Source organism: Eucalyptus grandis, chromosome 5 (assembly GCF_016545825.1).
Source record: "Eucalyptus grandis isolate ANBG69807.140 chromosome 5, ASM1654582v1, whole genome shotgun sequence".
Classification (NCBI taxonomy): Eukaryota; Viridiplantae; Streptophyta; class Magnoliopsida; order Myrtales; family Myrtaceae; genus Eucalyptus; species Eucalyptus grandis.
In genome coordinates this window covers 22,869,677-22,886,161 of record NC_052616.1, presented here as the reverse complement: position 1 = coordinate 22,886,161, position 16,485 = coordinate 22,869,677, and the positions used below count along the sequence as shown (strand labels likewise).

At 42.0% G+C, this 16,485-nt stretch overlaps 3 protein-coding genes across 3 annotated transcripts; 1 reads left to right on the top strand and 2 right to left on the bottom strand.

The window, feature by feature from the left end:
• Positions 1–5,874: 5,874 nt before the first annotated feature.
• LOC120293736 (phospholipase A1-IIgamma-like) lies at positions 5,875–7,282 on the bottom strand. Its single transcript, XM_039313462.1, has 3 exons — positions 6,878–7,282; positions 6,735–6,761; positions 5,875–6,544 (listed from the first exon to the last, which is right to left on the bottom strand). Exons 1-3 carry the CDS (start codon positions 7,280–7,282, stop codon positions 5,900–5,902), a joined length of 1,077 nt encoding a protein of 358 aa, XP_039169396.1. The 3' UTR covers positions 5,875–5,899.
• A 144-nt stretch (positions 7,283–7,426) lies between these two features.
• Positions 7,427–10,773, top strand: LOC120293735 (vignain-like). Its single transcript, XM_039313461.1, has 2 exons — positions 7,427–7,547; positions 10,190–10,773. Exons 1-2 carry the CDS (start codon positions 7,427–7,429, stop codon positions 10,771–10,773), a joined length of 705 nt encoding a protein of 234 aa, XP_039169395.1.
• A 723-nt stretch (positions 10,774–11,496) lies between these two features.
• Positions 11,497–13,660, bottom strand: LOC120293734 (protein NRT1/ PTR FAMILY 5.3-like). The gene is made up of 2 exons (XM_039313460.1): positions 13,344–13,660; positions 11,497–11,926 (listed from the first exon to the last, which is right to left on the bottom strand). Exons 1-2 carry the CDS (start codon positions 13,658–13,660, stop codon positions 11,497–11,499), a joined length of 747 nt encoding a protein of 248 aa, XP_039169394.1.
• Between the last annotated feature and the right edge of the window lie 2,825 nt (positions 13,661–16,485).

Below are 16,485 nucleotides of genomic sequence, written 5' to 3'. Positions count from 1 at the left end.
GAAGGTCGACTTGGGCCTACAATTTTAAACATTACCATAGGTGATTGACTTGGGGAACAAGGAAGTCCAATGGTGAATAAAGATATCATCACATAGCCGATTCGTTTGGTCTCTTATTGAAAAGCTCTATTCCTCCGCTTGAAGATAGGACGCTTGGCTGAGACAGAAGCATGAAGGTAAAAAATTGCAATTGACTTAATATAGTATAATAAAATTATGCAATTTGTTTTTTCTGCGGATGACAAGGATTTTTTTTTTTTTTTTTTTTTTTTTGTGGAGTGGGGGAGGGAGGTTGGACTGAACTTAGTTATAAAGTAATGCTAATTCAATTGCTTCAACTTTTTGTGGCTAATAGTACATGAAGATCTGGTTTCTGCCAAGAAAAATGGAAGGAACTCATCGGTGGTGACGCCTTGCTTCAGACTTTTGAAGAGAGAAGGTGTTCCATGAGTCTCAATACATGGGACAAACCCTAACTAAAAACGTGGAAAAGAGACAAATGTAATCATTACATTTGTATTGACAACCAACACAGGCAATTCAATTGAGCGGGAAATAATCTGCGATCGAGACATTTCATGGTTTTAATTGCCGACAAACCTTATACATAGTCAGCTGATAGACTTAAGAGATTGCACAGCAAGAGATAGTAATATCTTTTAAAATATTTAAATAATAAATCACATCTTTATATAACAATTTAAGTTTTTAAAATAGTTGACTATAATCTCATAAAATTTCACATGATATTAGAGTTAGAGGTCCCGAGTTTAAATTTTTATAGGCCTCATTTGCCTCCTCAATTAAATATGTTCACATTTAATATTAGGCAAAAAGATTAGACTTAACACGAGAGAGAATGTCACAGTTGGTTTAGTAGAGAGGTTGATCGGGGTGAACTACGCCGTGGAAGCTTTGGTAGCTGTCACCGCATTCGTCACATTTGGCCAAAACAATACGGAGGGGAGGATTTTCTTTAGCAAAGCTTGTCCCCAGGCCTTCAGTGAATCTGGCCAGCGAACTATGTGTCCCAAGATTGGCCAAAATTGGTAAATATCTTGGTCTTCCTTTGGACTGGGGGAAATCTAAAAGGAAGATGTTTGCATGGATCCTGGGAAGAGTACATTCTAAGGTGGAGGGTTGGAAAGAACATCTAATTTCAAAGGGAGGTAAGGAAATTCTACTTAAAACGGTCGTCCAAGCAATCTCGCAATATGCCATGTCCATATTTAAAATTCCTCTGTCTCTATGTAAGTCTATTGAACAGAAAATTGCAAGGTTCTGGTGGCAGCAGAATTGTAGTAAATCTAGAATCCATTGGAAGAAATGGGATACTCTTAAGGATAGAAAGGACCATGGTGGAATGGGTTTCCGGGATCTTATTTCGTTCAACAAAGCCCTACTGGGAAAACAAGCTTGGCGTTTAACTCAAGCACCCCTTACTTTATGGGGCATACTTTTTAAAGGCTTATATTTCCATTCTATGGATTTTTTGAAGGCTGAAAAAGGGTCTAGACCCTCATGGGGGTGGCACAGTTTATTAACAGGTCGGGATTCTATTTCAGACAATCTCCAATGGTCGGTTGGAAATGGTCAGAGGATCAACATTAGAGAGGATAAGTGGCTTTCTAGCGGTATTATAGGAGGGCCAGCTCCTAGAGGAGAAGCAACGAAGGTAGCTGACTTTATACTTCCAAATCAGAATGCATGGAATGAACCCCTCCTTTGACAAAGCTTTGATCATCGGACTGTAAGTGAAATACTTTCTTTACAGATTCGGCCTCCTCACACTACTGATAAGCTTATTTGGAAATGTCAACTAAATGGTCAATATACGGTTAAGAGTGCTTATAATTACATAAAAGCTCATAATCATAGTGATACCTCTAATATGGCTTCTTCATCTTACCAACCACCCAGAAAGCTATGGTATTCTATATGGCACTTGCAAAGCCCCCCAAAGCTACGCATATTCATGTGGTCTCTTTGCCAAAATGCCCTGCCTACAAAGGAGAATCTTTTCCAACAACATATTATCCCTGACTCCATTTGTCCAATGTGCACAGATCAGGTACCGAAAACAACTGAACACATTTTCCTCTTATGCCCTAGGACAAAAGCTATCTGGTCTCATCCACATGTAAATTTAGCATCCAGCCTTTCTACTGCTACTAGGATCGATGAATGCCTTGCGGATTTAATAGAGAACAGAAATGACTTACATGTGCTGGAGATAGTGGCTTCTATCATGTGGCATCTCTGAAGAGCAGGAACGATTTCGTTTTTCACCAAAGAAGTCCAAATATTGAACAGGTGGTGCAATTGGCTCTTGCAAATGTTCGATCAGCTCGCCTCTGCAACCAGACGTCTGCGAAACCGAGGATGCCACAACCAGATCTTGATCAGCTGTGGCATCCACCAGCACCAGGAGTTATTAAAATCAATATAGATGGCGCGTACCCGATCTTGCAACACAAAGGAGCTGTAGCCTGTGTGTGCCGCGACTGTTGGTGACTTGCTCGATGGTTTTACCGACACCATTAACGCCTCTTCGGCACTAGAAACAGAGACTCAAGCGTTGATTCTTACCTTAAAATTTCTGCTGCAGCAAGGGATGGATCGCGATCGTCTGCTACTGGAGTCCGATTGTTCGGTGATGGTGGATGCTGTGCGAAACCCTACTTTGATCCCCTGGCAACAACGGGCATTGTTCATAGAAGCTAGGGCACTCTTGCCCTGTTTTCCTTTTCTTCGCATCCAATACTGTAGACGGGCCGCAAACTTCATTGCTGATTGGGTTGCTAAGTCCCATGGGCTTTCTATGCTCCCCCCAAATTGGGTCGTCTCTCCCCCTTCCCACCTCTTGGATCTTTACAGTACATAGCGTAGTGCCCAAGTATTCCACATGAATAACAATAATGAGACAGTCTTTCATATCTGAAATCCAACCAAAAGTTTTTCCCCTCCACCTTGATTAGGAGCCCCGTTTTGAGGGGCTGTTGCAGGTTAAGTTCCACACGTGCCCGACTTGATCGAAGAGTAGATCCATCTTTATGCTCTACTTTAAACTATGTCACCCTACCTATATGTGATGCTACTTTTGTAATCATAGTCTCTGTACAACGTTCTAGAGGTAATCCGAGAATTTGGACCCAAAACACATAGGTATGAAAGTCATAGCAATGCATGGGTGTATTCGGGATCCAAGGTTTCAAGATAACCAAATAATGAGAAAATAACCAAGGTCCATTCTCAAGAATCCTCTGCTTAATTGCCTCTGTTTTAAACTTGGCTGTATCTTATTGAAAAGCTCTATTCCTCCGCTTGAAGATAGGACGCTTGGCTAAGACAGAATCATGAAGGGCAAAATTGCAATTGACTTAATATAGTATAATAAAATTAACCAAATGGAAGGAACTCGTCGGTGGTTACGCCTTGCTTCAGACTTTTCTAGAGAGAAAGCGTTCCATGAGTCTCAATACATGGGACAAACCCTAACTAAAAACGTGGAAAAGAGACAAATGTAATCATTACATTTGTATCGACAACCAACCTACGCAATTCAATTGAGCGTGAAATAATCTGCGATCGAGACATTTCATGGTTTTAATTGCTAACAAACCTTATATATAGTCAGTGGATAGACTTAAGAGATAGCACAGCAAGAGCTAGTAATAGCAAGAGCTAGTAATATCTGTTAGAATATTTAAATAATAAATTATGTCTTTATATAATAATTTAAGTTTTTAGAATAGTTGGCGATAGTTTCATAAAATTTCACATGATATTAGAGTTAGAGATCCTGAGTTTAAATTTGTATAGGCCTCATTTGCCTCCTCAATTAAATATGTTCACGTTTAATACTAGGCAAAAAGATTAGACTTAACATGAGAGAGAATGTCACAATTGGTTTAGTAGAGAGGTCGATCGGGGTGAACTATGCTTTGGAAGCTTTGGTAGCTGTCACCACGTTCGTCACATTTGGCCAAAACAATACGGAGGGGAGGAGCTACCCTTTGTGAAGGTGGTAATTGAAAGCTTCATCGCCATTGGTAGCTGTCACCGCGTACGTCGCATTTGGCCAAAACGATACGGAGGGGAGGGGCTGCCGTTTTTTGAAGGTGGTAGTTGAAAGCTTCATCGCCGACGGCAGACCCTTTGCCAGAGCAACCACTGATTGAAGACAGATCAACGTGAATGCCGACTCCTTCCAACCATTCCCCGGCAACTTAAGGAATGAGTTCACCAGGATCCTATACTTCAGGAGCGGCCTACTCTGGGAATGGACAGGGAATGACAGCGCCCCAGTGGGCCTCTTAACCGGGGCTGCCAACTTCATTAGGGTAACGGGCGGATGGGCATAGAAGGGTTGGCCTCGAAGAGGGTTGGGGTTGAGATGGGATGAGGGGTACGTGGTCACGGCGAACTTCTTAAGACTTCTTAAAAATTTTGAAGTCCAAATTGGAAATTTGTTCATATGACATGGCAAAAGTAACCAAAAAGTTAGAAAAGAAAACCCAAGAAAGAAATCATATGAAGAATTTTCGTCATTTCAATTGAATATCCATAGGTTTAGGACTAAATTGACAAATTTTAATAAGGTTTATGATTAAATTTGCAATTTAGGATTAATTGGCACAATAGAAAGATTTATGACTAAATTGGCCATCGTATAACAAGTTTAGAATTTTTTGGACAATTATCTCTATAGAGTTTAGTAGTCAATGCAAAGCCCCCGAAGTCTAGTGACAAAGCAATATCAATACATAACCTCCCTTTCTTTCTTTATTTTGATCAATTCCACTATATGATTTTATCACGTTAAAATTCGAATTAGTGCATGCCCATCTTCTTCCTTAAAGGAATTTCTTTAAAGTTGGAAACTTCTTTATCCGGTTTCCAATGAATTTTCCTTTTGTTTGAGCGACTGGGTATATACACCACGGCTACTTAATTGATCTCGATTAAGAAGGATGCATTAGCTTTCATTTTATTGACACCTAAATTTTGACATTCCATTTAATTGTTAATTACATAGAAAATTAGGGACTAAGTTTTAGTCCCTAAATAAAATTATTTAAAAATGCATATAGTTATTAGGAACATTCGCATTAGTAGTTAATAGATTCATGTAATTTGCAATTTAATCAAATTGGCGGTAGATGGACTCAAATGATTATTTTTGAGCTTAATTAATTAATTGGACTAAGCCCATGATAGTATTCCAAGCTGGTTACTTTGTTCACGGCCAGAATTAATCAAGTTTTAAAACTTCATAGAGAATTAATTCTTCGATCTACCAACATATATTAGTAGCGAGTCCAAATTGAAAAATCATTTGTGTGTTAAAAACATAAATTCTAAGTTGCATATTGGTATGGGCTTAGAAGAGCCCAAAGTAAGTCTAGGTTTAGTAATCCATTTGTCCTTAGATGGTGCAAACTGAGGTTAGGTCACAACACATTGTTATATAATTTTGGGCATTCAATCAAACTCTTGAACAATAGCACCCCGGTTAAATCGAAATGATTTAAAGATTGTCAACTTAATTGATCTCGATTTGGTTTGGTTGTGAACTCAAATGAGATTTTTCAACATAGAAAGGCTAGCAATAAAGAAATGAGGCAAATTACGAAAACAAATGATAAAGAAGCGATCTTTATTATTCATTTAGGACCATATTTATTTCATGACATGAAGGTAAACAAAAGATGAGACACATAACTTAGGACCACTAGTACAACACACTTAACTTAGTACCACCAATACAGCTCAATGAAACCACTCCACTTTTGCATTACGAAGCTTTATTATGGTAATGCTAAGTCATAAAGCAGCAACTTATTGGTAATAGCTAATCACACAGTAATATATATATATAGATTTGGGACTATTTGTTTTAATTATCTTCTGGTGGAGGTGGGATGTACGGAGTAGCCAAGCTCCAGTCTCCAGTGACCTCATCCTGGACCATGTTCTTGTTCTTGGCCACCAACCAATACGCCGGAATTTTGTATGTATCCTTTAGAGCATCCATTCCCTTGTTCACCAGCGCAATCCCACGACGCTCGCCAAGATCGAATTCGTTGCTATCGATCCCTTGTGTGCCCGCGATTAGATGCAGGTACGTCTCCAACATATGCCCAATTTCCACGGCGCCAGTCAAACCGCTGTAGAGAGGCTTCAAGTACGGGGACTTGCGCGAGTCGACCAGCAGCTGTTCTCCAACGTGGTAATATCTGATTGGAGGGATGAAGGGAACGATGTCAAGGGCGTTGGTCACACGAAGGGCGCGGAGCTTCTCGGACGACGAAAACTTTGCTTGGAAGTTCTCGTCCCCGACCTTGGGGCTGGCGAAGGGGAATGCGGTCACCAGACAGGCATTCTCGGGGTGGTCGGTGGGCGCGTTGTAGCCATTGGTCACGATGTCCAGCGCATTGATCGTTGCCAAAGCCGCGCCCAGGCTGTGGCCGGCCACTGTTATGCTGATTGTCTCGCCTTTACCGGCATAGAGATCGACTTGCTTCCGGACCTCCCTTAGAACCTAACCAAAGTTGTCCATCAATGCCAGTTTTAATTTGACAAAGTAGTCCAAACATCACTTGCGATATCTTATCATATTTTTAGATTTATATATAAAAAAAAAAAAAAAAAAAAAAGGGGAACGCCATTTGGAGCTTACTCGGGAAGTAAATTACCAAGAGCGATCTATAAATGGAGTGAAAGTTTCTTACCTGCTCTCTGGCACTAAGCGATGTGTACTGATTTTTGTATCACTCATCGTATACAAATTTAAAAAGCCAGCGTGAATCTTAGTATCGGTGTCGTCCTTGAAAATGTTGGTCGCCGGGGCCAAATCATCTCGAATATCTTCTACTTTCTCCAGAAGAGTCTCCGTTCCTCTCCAAGTGACCAAAATGTCCCTTCTCCCTAACGCCTCGGTCCCCTCGTCGGTGCTCACTGCAACATACCCGGCCCAAGACCTGTCCGGCTGCACCAACGCATGCGATCGCACATAAAAGTACCGGGTCACCTCGTACCTGAACTTGTTGTTGTCCGTCTCGAGACCCACTTCAGAGAAGAGCTTGTCCATCGGGTACAGGGGCATGCCGTAGCCGTCTCCAGACTCCTCCTGGCCGTTGTACGCATCGTAGATGGCTTGGACTCGTTCTCCGTAGTGTATGAGGTACATCCGGAGATCCTCGTCGATAGGATCCAACATGTCCTTCCAGTTGGTCTCGCCGCTGAGCTCGGTCCATGGCCTTGAGCTACCGTCTCCCATGGTAGGTATCTCTCTCTCTCTCCCCCTCTCCCTCTCCCTCTCCCTGAACTCTCGCTGATAATTTATTTTTCTCTAGATGGAAAGGCTTGTGGAGATGCAATCTTGCTTCCATGCAATTTATAGACCCTACCTCTTCACTGTGCCATGCGCGATCACATTACGTGTCGAGATAGTTACGATAAGTTACGTGATGGAGTTGCTTTGTGCATTATCTGGCACGTGAAAAACTCCCCTGGTCATCTATTAGAGGGTACTCAATTTCGAGGTGAGTCCTCCACCTTTTTTTGTGTGCCCAACTATATTAAATGGCACCACGAACCGAATGGATCAGAGGGACCATGCATATCTTCAGTTTAGTAGATAAGAATGCGAATTTCCAGTCTCCGTAGCTCAAAACTAAATATTAAAGATTACATGCCTGTCTTTCGTAAGGAATGATACTTGTGCTATAAAAATGTGCTAATGAGCATGGACCAACAAAAATTGTATTAACTGCTCCACATATGAGACTTCTCTAATATAACTCACACGTGTATCCGAACAATCTCCCTTTCACGCGTAAGCTCATGCCAATATTCCGATGTGAGATTTTTCTAATATAAGTCACATGTGTATTTTTACAATCTCCCTCGAACATGTGAGCTCAGTGTTAGGTATATTCTCCTTTAATTTAGGTATTATTCAACATCAACTTATCTTAAGTTGAATCTCCACATCATTGTAATGTACCCGCAACTATGCATAACAATAATCATCAACTACTAATTTGGGATTACATCCCCATGGTCTCTATTGTTCTCGACGATATAAGGTGACCAAGATTTAAAACGCGCATACTCTCAAAAAATACCCTAAAGGAAAGAAATTGACTTTTATTGTATTAGCTAACCCAACGGTGCCAAAACTGAATTTTGTCACCTTAGGTTGCCGGGTGAGGTGACCCAAGGCAACAAATCATGATTTTATCGTTTTAAGTCTACCTCCTATTGAAAAAAAAAAAAAACAAGCATTTTCTCAATCAGATTAATCTGTCATTCTGTGATTGGAGTTTCAAGAAATGTATCTAGACGTAATAGTTTGCATGCATTCGTGACATATGTGCAACGTAAGGTTTATGATCATATTACAAGAGAAAAGCATCATAATTACTACTTACACATCAAGAATGCAAAAAGATCCACAAAAAGAATGAGATAAATACAGTTATGATTAGGCTTAATAAGTACCTAAAACATTTTATTGTAGGGTGACATAGAATATTTATTTAAGTTCTATTGTTCTCGATGATATAAAGGGGACCAAGATTTAAAACGTGCATACTCTTAAAAAAATATCCTAAAGGAACAAAATTGACTTTTGTTGTTTTACCTAACCCTACGGTGCCAAAACTGAATTTTGTCGCCTTAGGTTGTCGGCTGAGGTGACCCAAGGCAACAAATCATGGTTTTATCGTTTTAAGTCTTCCTCCTATTGAAAAGAACAAGAGCGCTAACCGTTCTCGAAAGTGCCGCTAAGTTTGTTTTCTTAAATTATTGAATAGAATAAGATCTGCATTTTGCCATCGCCATGGGCCGGCACCACTTATCTGTGTTCTCCTCTATCGCGGTATCGGGTCTAGGCTGGCGACGCTAGATCACCAACATCACGACCTTTTTTGAAGTGAAACATTAAAAACAAGTTAATGGACAGGTTAATGGATTACTTGGAGCGCATAAACGGTTACTCGCTAAGGCTCTATTTTTCCATAACAAGTGTAACATTTCTAAAAATATTTTCTAAGAAAATAATAATATTTTTGACATCTTTGGCAAAAACCTGACAATGAACTGAAAAATATTTTCCTTCATTATTTGTGTTTCACCATGGCTCAGACACCATACTGTTATTACTCTATGTAGATGATATTGTGCTCACTGGAAGTTCAGCTCACTTACTTTCCAACTTAATTCATCTACTAAGCCTTCAATTTCATATGAAGGATCTTGGTCTCCTGCATTATTTTTTGGGAATTGAGGCTAAACAAACCACACAAGACTTATTTCTTTCTCAGACCAAATATGCTCTCGATCTACTTACTCGAGCTAATATGAAAGATTGCAGACCTGTTTCTACTCCTCTCTCATTACGGCCTGCAACCATGATAACTGATGATACCTTATTGATAACTGATGGACTTCAATAACCACTTATTGCAGCATCCCCTTGCAGTATCGAAGATTTTCACAAGCTTGGCGATCTACTGGGTTTTTGTACATATCTTGGACTTCAATATCTCACTTTAGCCTCATAACATTGGCTTATCTGCTCCAACATCTCTCTTTTGTGACAACAAGTCAGCTATTGCGTCCAGATATTGCTTATGCCATAAAGATCTTCATCTGTCAAAAAGATGTTCTAATTCATTAGAGCGGTTAGTCTGTTAGATGTAAAACGCAGCAGCCTACATTAGGTGATTAAGTACCAAGGCTATTGTGGTAAGTACAAATGTTAAGTATGCATCCACCATTTTTTTACCCAGTAAACAAGTAGGTATTTTGTGGCCTATTTGGTAAAATTTTCTCGAGAATTTGAGCATATGTGCGTCTTAGAACCTATTCGGTAAAATTTTCTCTAGGCATCTACAATTGTGAACAGAAGTGCTTCATCTTTTATAATGGGTTTGATGAACTCTTGACAACTGTAATAGTTTATAGCTTCTCGGTTGCTGTTTCACCCAAATTTAAGGTGCTATAGTTAATGTGTAACAACACATTCTAGCACAACCACCGAGTAACACAACTAAAACACAGCCACAATTGTACCAAACAAATGCTTACCATATTGTAACGAAAGGTCAGACACCAATGGCAACAAAATTATGGAAATAATGTAATTTCATATGTTATAACGTGAACAAATATTATGTAGGATCCTGCTGGGCATTCTCAGTCGTTGCAGCAGTAGAAGGAATCGTGGGTATCACCAACGGTACACTGCCGGTGCTCTCCGAGCAACAGCTAGTAGATTGTGTGACTACAAACTTCGGCTGTGGAGGCGGTTACCTAGAATATGCTTTCGAGTACATTATCCAAAACCAAGGAATTGCGTCCGAGGATAGCTATCCATATGGAGCAGTACAGGGGACCTGCGATGCAACAAAAGCAGCAGAGCACGCGGCACAGATCAAGGGTTTCACGCATGTCCCGTCTGGGGAGGACGAGCTCATGAAGGCAGTTGCGCAGCAGCCGGTCTCAGTCATAATCCCATCAAGCGGCCAAGAGTTCCAGTACTATAGTGGAGGCGTGTTCAATGGGGAATGTGGCCCGAAGCTAGACCACGCAGTCGTCGTGGTTGGGTACGGGACAAGTGAAGAAGGAACCGACTTTTGGAAGATCAGGAACTCGTGGGGCGAGACATGGGGTGAACGCGGTTACATGAGGATTCAAAGAGGCAGTGGTAGTTCCGAAGGAATATGCAAAGTCGCATCGGCAGCTTCTTATCCAACTGCTTGAGAGTACTAATTGCAACATACATACACGCATCACGTGGGTCATGCGATTATAAGTTCTGTTTGTGTTGTTTCTTTTATTTCATGTGTTTTTAGCAATCGTTGTGTGCTTGTACGAGGCTACTTTCTAGCCACTGAATTACAAGGCGACTTCTGACCAAAAAAAAAAACAAAAAAAAATTACATGGCGACTATGAATTAATTGCCCATAAAATATTAATGAATTTCTCGTTGAATGTTCAATTATCTTTGTCTCTAAAACTCGTAGTCCATATATAAAATATTTGCGAATTGTTGGGCTTTGGATATGGGCCACCCATAATGGGCTTGGCCTAAGCTTAACTAATTTCTATATGAAAGTTGCCCTAGCTGGAACAAGTCAGAGAAATAAATCGAAAATTTCGGAACTTTCGTGGTGTATATCTTTTTCATACAATAACGTTCATGCAATGAATTCTATAACATTAGAAAGTACATGACATAGCCATTCCAACGACATATTATTTGTATTTTATGGCGATTTGATGATAGCAATTGCTTTTTGGAAAACTAGCATTTCAACTAACGATGGACAAAGCAAAAAGTTGAAGCTAAATCACGACAGAACGAAAGACATAAATTTGATGTGTTACCAAAGGATCGCCCATTTTGGGGAAAATTTTTCAATGGACAACTGATGTATCAACATTTCATATTAGAACACACAAAGAAATATTGAAGCAAATTACTATCTCAAGGTTGGTGTCGAGTCGATCCTAAATTTCCTTTTGCTGGCATACTCTTGCGGGTCGAGCTCACAGAGCTCGTTCGGATTGCTCAAGACCTGCACCCTCCACTTCCTCGTGGCGGCCACGATGACCCGCGCCATCCTCGTGATTGGGCTGCCTGCAGGCACCCGGTGCCGGTACATAGGGGTGCCCGCAAGGAAGATCGCAATCGCGACCGCGAGCGCAAGGGCAGGGAGACCGTAACCAAGGGCCCAGCCCACATTGTCCTGGATATACACGAGGACGGTGTTGCCAAAGGGTGCCCCGAAGAAGACGCTGAACATCCACCAGTTGAAGAAGGAGAGCTTGTGGGCCTTCTCCTTCGTGTCAAAATCGTCGAACTGGTTCGCACCGATCGTCGAGATGTTGGGCTTGGTCCCGCTGGTCTCACTTGTGTAGAATATAATTCAAAGCAGAAGGGATCAGCTATTTGTGTTTATAAACCTAGAATAGTGTCTTTCTTTTTTGTTTCTTTCTGGCACTTCTGCCTACTTCTTCTGCAGCATTGGAAGCATGTTCAGGAGGGCTTGCGTGTATATAGGTTGCTTTCATTCGATCTTTAGACACACTTCGTCCCGAGCAATGCTCGCATATTCCCCGTCATACTTGTTTGGTTGGAGAGAGAGAGAGAGAGTACCAACGATAAAGGAGCAGGCGGTCCATCTGCCACGCTTGGATCGCCGGACAGGGTTTCCCCGGAGATCGATGGTTCCGTCTTGCGTGTAATCATCGCCTCCTGCTTCGGCTAGCAACATTCTGTTCGCGTTTGAGATACGAGCTATTGACCAACTTCGATTCTTTCCTGTAACTGTCGAACTACATAAGATCCCTCGTCCTAAAGGCCAGCCTCTTTTATAGTAGTCCTCCTCGGATCCTGAGTCTTGTCCCTTCGATTCAGCCGAGCGGACGTCCCCATCTCTCACCTCATCCAGTGAGCAACTCCTCGTAACAGATACTCTTTATTTTTTATTTTTTTGTTTTTTTAGTGGGTAACGGATACACTTTGGCTCGGCATGGTAACAATTTTATTTTTCTATTTTTTTGTTCTTTTGCTTTCTGTAATAGAAAAAGAACATAAATTCGTTTGCTTAATTAATTATTTTATTCTCCATAATAGAAAAGTGGCAGGAGAATAAATTGAAATAGAAATAAGAAGAAGAAAAAAAATGACTTTGTTTTCAGGAACAATTTCCAAAAATAAGTCATTTTTTTCTTTGCTTTTTTTCTTTTCTTCCTCCTTGTTGCTCGCCACCCTCGCTGTTTGCCGGCCGTCGGTTGCCACCCTTCGCTGTCCGGCCAGTTGTTGACACCTAAATTTCGATTAAGTTATTAATTAGGCCCTGTTTTCTTTTATTTTTCCATTTTTCATATAATAAATAATAAATAACAAAAACAACAAAAAAACAAATAAAAACAACAAAACAACAAAAAAAGAAAGCAGAAGCCCAGCCCCTCCCCTCTTTTTTCTCTCCCTTGCGCAGGCCCCCACCGGCCCAGCCCGCGCGACTCAACCTAACCCTTCCCCCTCCTTCTTCCTTCTCCTTCCTTCTTCTTCTCTGTGCCTCTATGCATCACGCGCGGCGGTCGGCGACGCGCTCAAGGGCAACCTACGGTAAAGAGGAATGGAGGTAGGCCGTCGGAGGAGAGGACGACGCGCATGCGCCTTCAATGCGCGCCTTTAATGCTGAGATGAGACACCGGTTCGGCCGCGGGCGTCCGTTCGGCGTGCGAAGACCGGCGGTCGAAGCCCCGTCGACCGGCCGCCCCCTCGCCTATAAATAGCGAGGCACCACCTCCGTCGAAGGACACACGGCGAACTCCGAGATCTTCCCTTTGAGAGACTTCAAGGGGGAAATCGAAGAGCAAGCCAAGAGGGCGGAGGATCGGGTCGCAAGCTAAACGACCTCCCACCGAGAGACATCGGGGGAGGCTGGCGGCAAGCGAACCCAGATCCGCGAGCAGGTGAGCTTGAGAGGGAGAGATCTGAGCGTGAAGGGTCAGATCTGAGGGTAGAGGCCGAGCGAGGTTAGCCGGAGAAGTGAGGTTCTGCTGCTGCTCCTCGCCCCGACGCTGTGCCGAGACAGACCCGCCAACACCAGATCTGGGAAGCCGAGGCCTCGCCATCGCGACCGTCGCTGCCCCGTCGCTCTAGGCAGCCGCCTCCACCACCAACGACACCGTCTCGCAAACCAGCAACGCCGCTGCGCCATACCCTCTCCACAGACAGGTATCAACCCCGCTTGGTGTCGCCGTTTCCGCTCGAAACCCTCCTCGCCGCCCCGAGCCACCGCGGGATCCGGTCCTCGGCCACGCTCTGTCCGCCGTTCCCTCTGCATCTCCACCCGCCGCCGCCGTTGTGCCGCCACGCCGCACCGCTACTGTCCTCTGTAGCGCCACCGATCCGCCGTCCCAGCCCCTCTGTCAGCGCCGCGAAGACGCGAGCGTGGAAAGAGGCGCTCGTCGGGTCAGAAGCCGGGTCGGGCGCTCCTCACTCGGGTAGGGTTTCCCCGGGTCGGGCTTGCACGCGTGGGCTGAGTTGTGTTGGGCTAGAATTGTTGTGAAGTGGGCCAAAAAAAATAGGTTTGGGCTTTTACACTTAAAAAAGAAAAAGAGAAAAAAATCTGAGTCGGGCCCGCAACGCGGATCCGACCCGGGTCAGTTTTTATAATATTTTAATATAAAATAATATTATAATAAAATAAATAATTTATTTAAAAAAATCAAAAAAATTTATTTAAAAAAAATCAAAAATATTTTATGTTCCAAAAAATAAAAAAAATAAAAATTATTCCATATTTCCAAAAAATGCCAAAAATCCAAAAAAAATCCAAAATTTCATGAAAAAGCCAAAAAATTCAGAAAAAGCCAAAAAGACTTGTATTTTTCCAAAAATACCAAAAAATCCCTTTTGTGTCAAAAAAATAATTAGAAAAAGACTCAAAAAATGTTTTTCCTCCCAAAAATGCATGGAAAATCCCTCGAACATCCAAAAAGCCTCAGGGTTTAAACAAGATTAGGTACCGAAAGGGCATTAGTGATTAACTAGTGTAATCAAGTCCCCGATCCTAATTTCTCTGGTTGCGCATGAGCGAGTATTTATCTCGATACTTCACTTGGGTTTCTAATCAACCTACCCCAAACCGATTAGTGGCGACTCCATTTTAAAAATTGATTTACAGGTTAAAAATTTGAACAATTAAGTCGTGAATTGGTGGACTTGGGAGAGTCCGGGCTTAACAAATTTCAGCCGAGCCATTAGCCTCCTTTAGGCGCTCGTACCCGATTGTGGGCGCCGAAAAAAAGAGAGGTCGCGACAGCTTGGCGACTCCTTTGGGGACTTTGAGGACTTAGGCTATTTTATCTTTGTTTAAATGTTTTGCTGACTTGGCTTTTTTTCTTTTGTGCAGGATAATAGCTTAGAGTTTTTTTTTTATTCTGTTAAAATAAAATGTTTTGTGATTATAAACTGCTGTGCATCCTTAAATGTTTTAGCACTACACATGGCACACATAACCCGGCCGCCGGACCTAGGCCGCCATAGGATTCCTAGGATGGTGTTAAGAAAGATACGGCTTCGGATGCGAGACTGCGTCATGAGATTGCCTTTCTTTTCCCCGAATTTCTTTAGCCGAGGTTAAGAGGGTATGTTGCTAACGCGAGACTGCGACGGGCGGATACCTTTTTAATCTCAACAAACCTTCTCAGTTAGAAATCGAGCCGCACATATCATGCGCATATCTATGTGATTGCCATCAATTTTCTCATTTCTCATGAAGTAATTTTTATTTCTTAATTTACTTACTATATATTGAGTGGTCCATGATTAGTCTAGGATTTAATACCACGGTCATTTAAATTTGAAAGTAATTGTTATAAAGTTTAAAAAAAAAAAAAAATTTTTGCAAAAAAAAAAAAAAAAAATTACTTTCAGTTGATGTTTTTATTCTCAAGCATGTTACAAAATTCTTTTCCGCAAGAATTTTCATTTGCCTCAAAAAAGGGATAGAAACCTTTTTCAAAATTTGTTGCAACTCATGCTTTCTTCGCCTTTCAAATTGAATATCTTTTTAGCTCATGTTAACATGTCATGTGCCCTTTTTCAATCCATGTTTAGGAAACCCTCTACCTTTTCATGAATAAACAAAAATAGTAGGATTAGGTTGTCATCATGGACTGACTCCCTATTTACGCCTTGTATTCACACACGTTTGTTTACTCATGACTAGGTAATCACGGAACGTCAACGTTCGCCGATCTAGACTCGTTCAAAAGCAAGAGCAAGAATGGCCGAAGAAAATGTACCAAGCCGTATTGCGGTCATGGAAAGTGAAATGAAGCAAGTCTTCAATGTGCTTCAACAACTTTCAAAGCAGATAGACTCCATCCAGGGCAAACTCACTCCCGCCCCGGCCTCAATCGAGGTATTGTTGCCACAATCATCTACTAGGGGTGATCAAGGTGGAGATACCGACGATAACATGCCCGAATTAGAGGATGATCCGCACCCAACCATGATCGAGAAAGCTAGGCCAGACAGTTTGTCTAAAACTGAGCATGACAAACGCCTCGAAAAGCTTGAGGAGAAGCTGAAACAACTGCAAGGCCTCCAAGATCCTACTTTGATGGACCTCTCCATTTATTCCAATGTCAAAATGCCGGAAAAATTCAAAATGCCTGAGTTTGAGAAGTACGATGGCACGACCTACCCAAGAGCTCACTTGCAGATGTACTTGGTTCGAATGACCCAGTACGTTAATAATGAGCCTTTAATGATTCAGTTGTTCCAGTCAAGCCTGGTAGGTCCCGCCTTGAGGTGGTACATCAAAAAGAACATAAACCTCATCGAGACATGGAGTGAAGCAAGTGAAGCATTCCTCAAGCAGTACAAATTCATAATGGACATTACCCCTTCACGTGAGGATCTTGATCGCACGGAAAAGAAAAAGCAG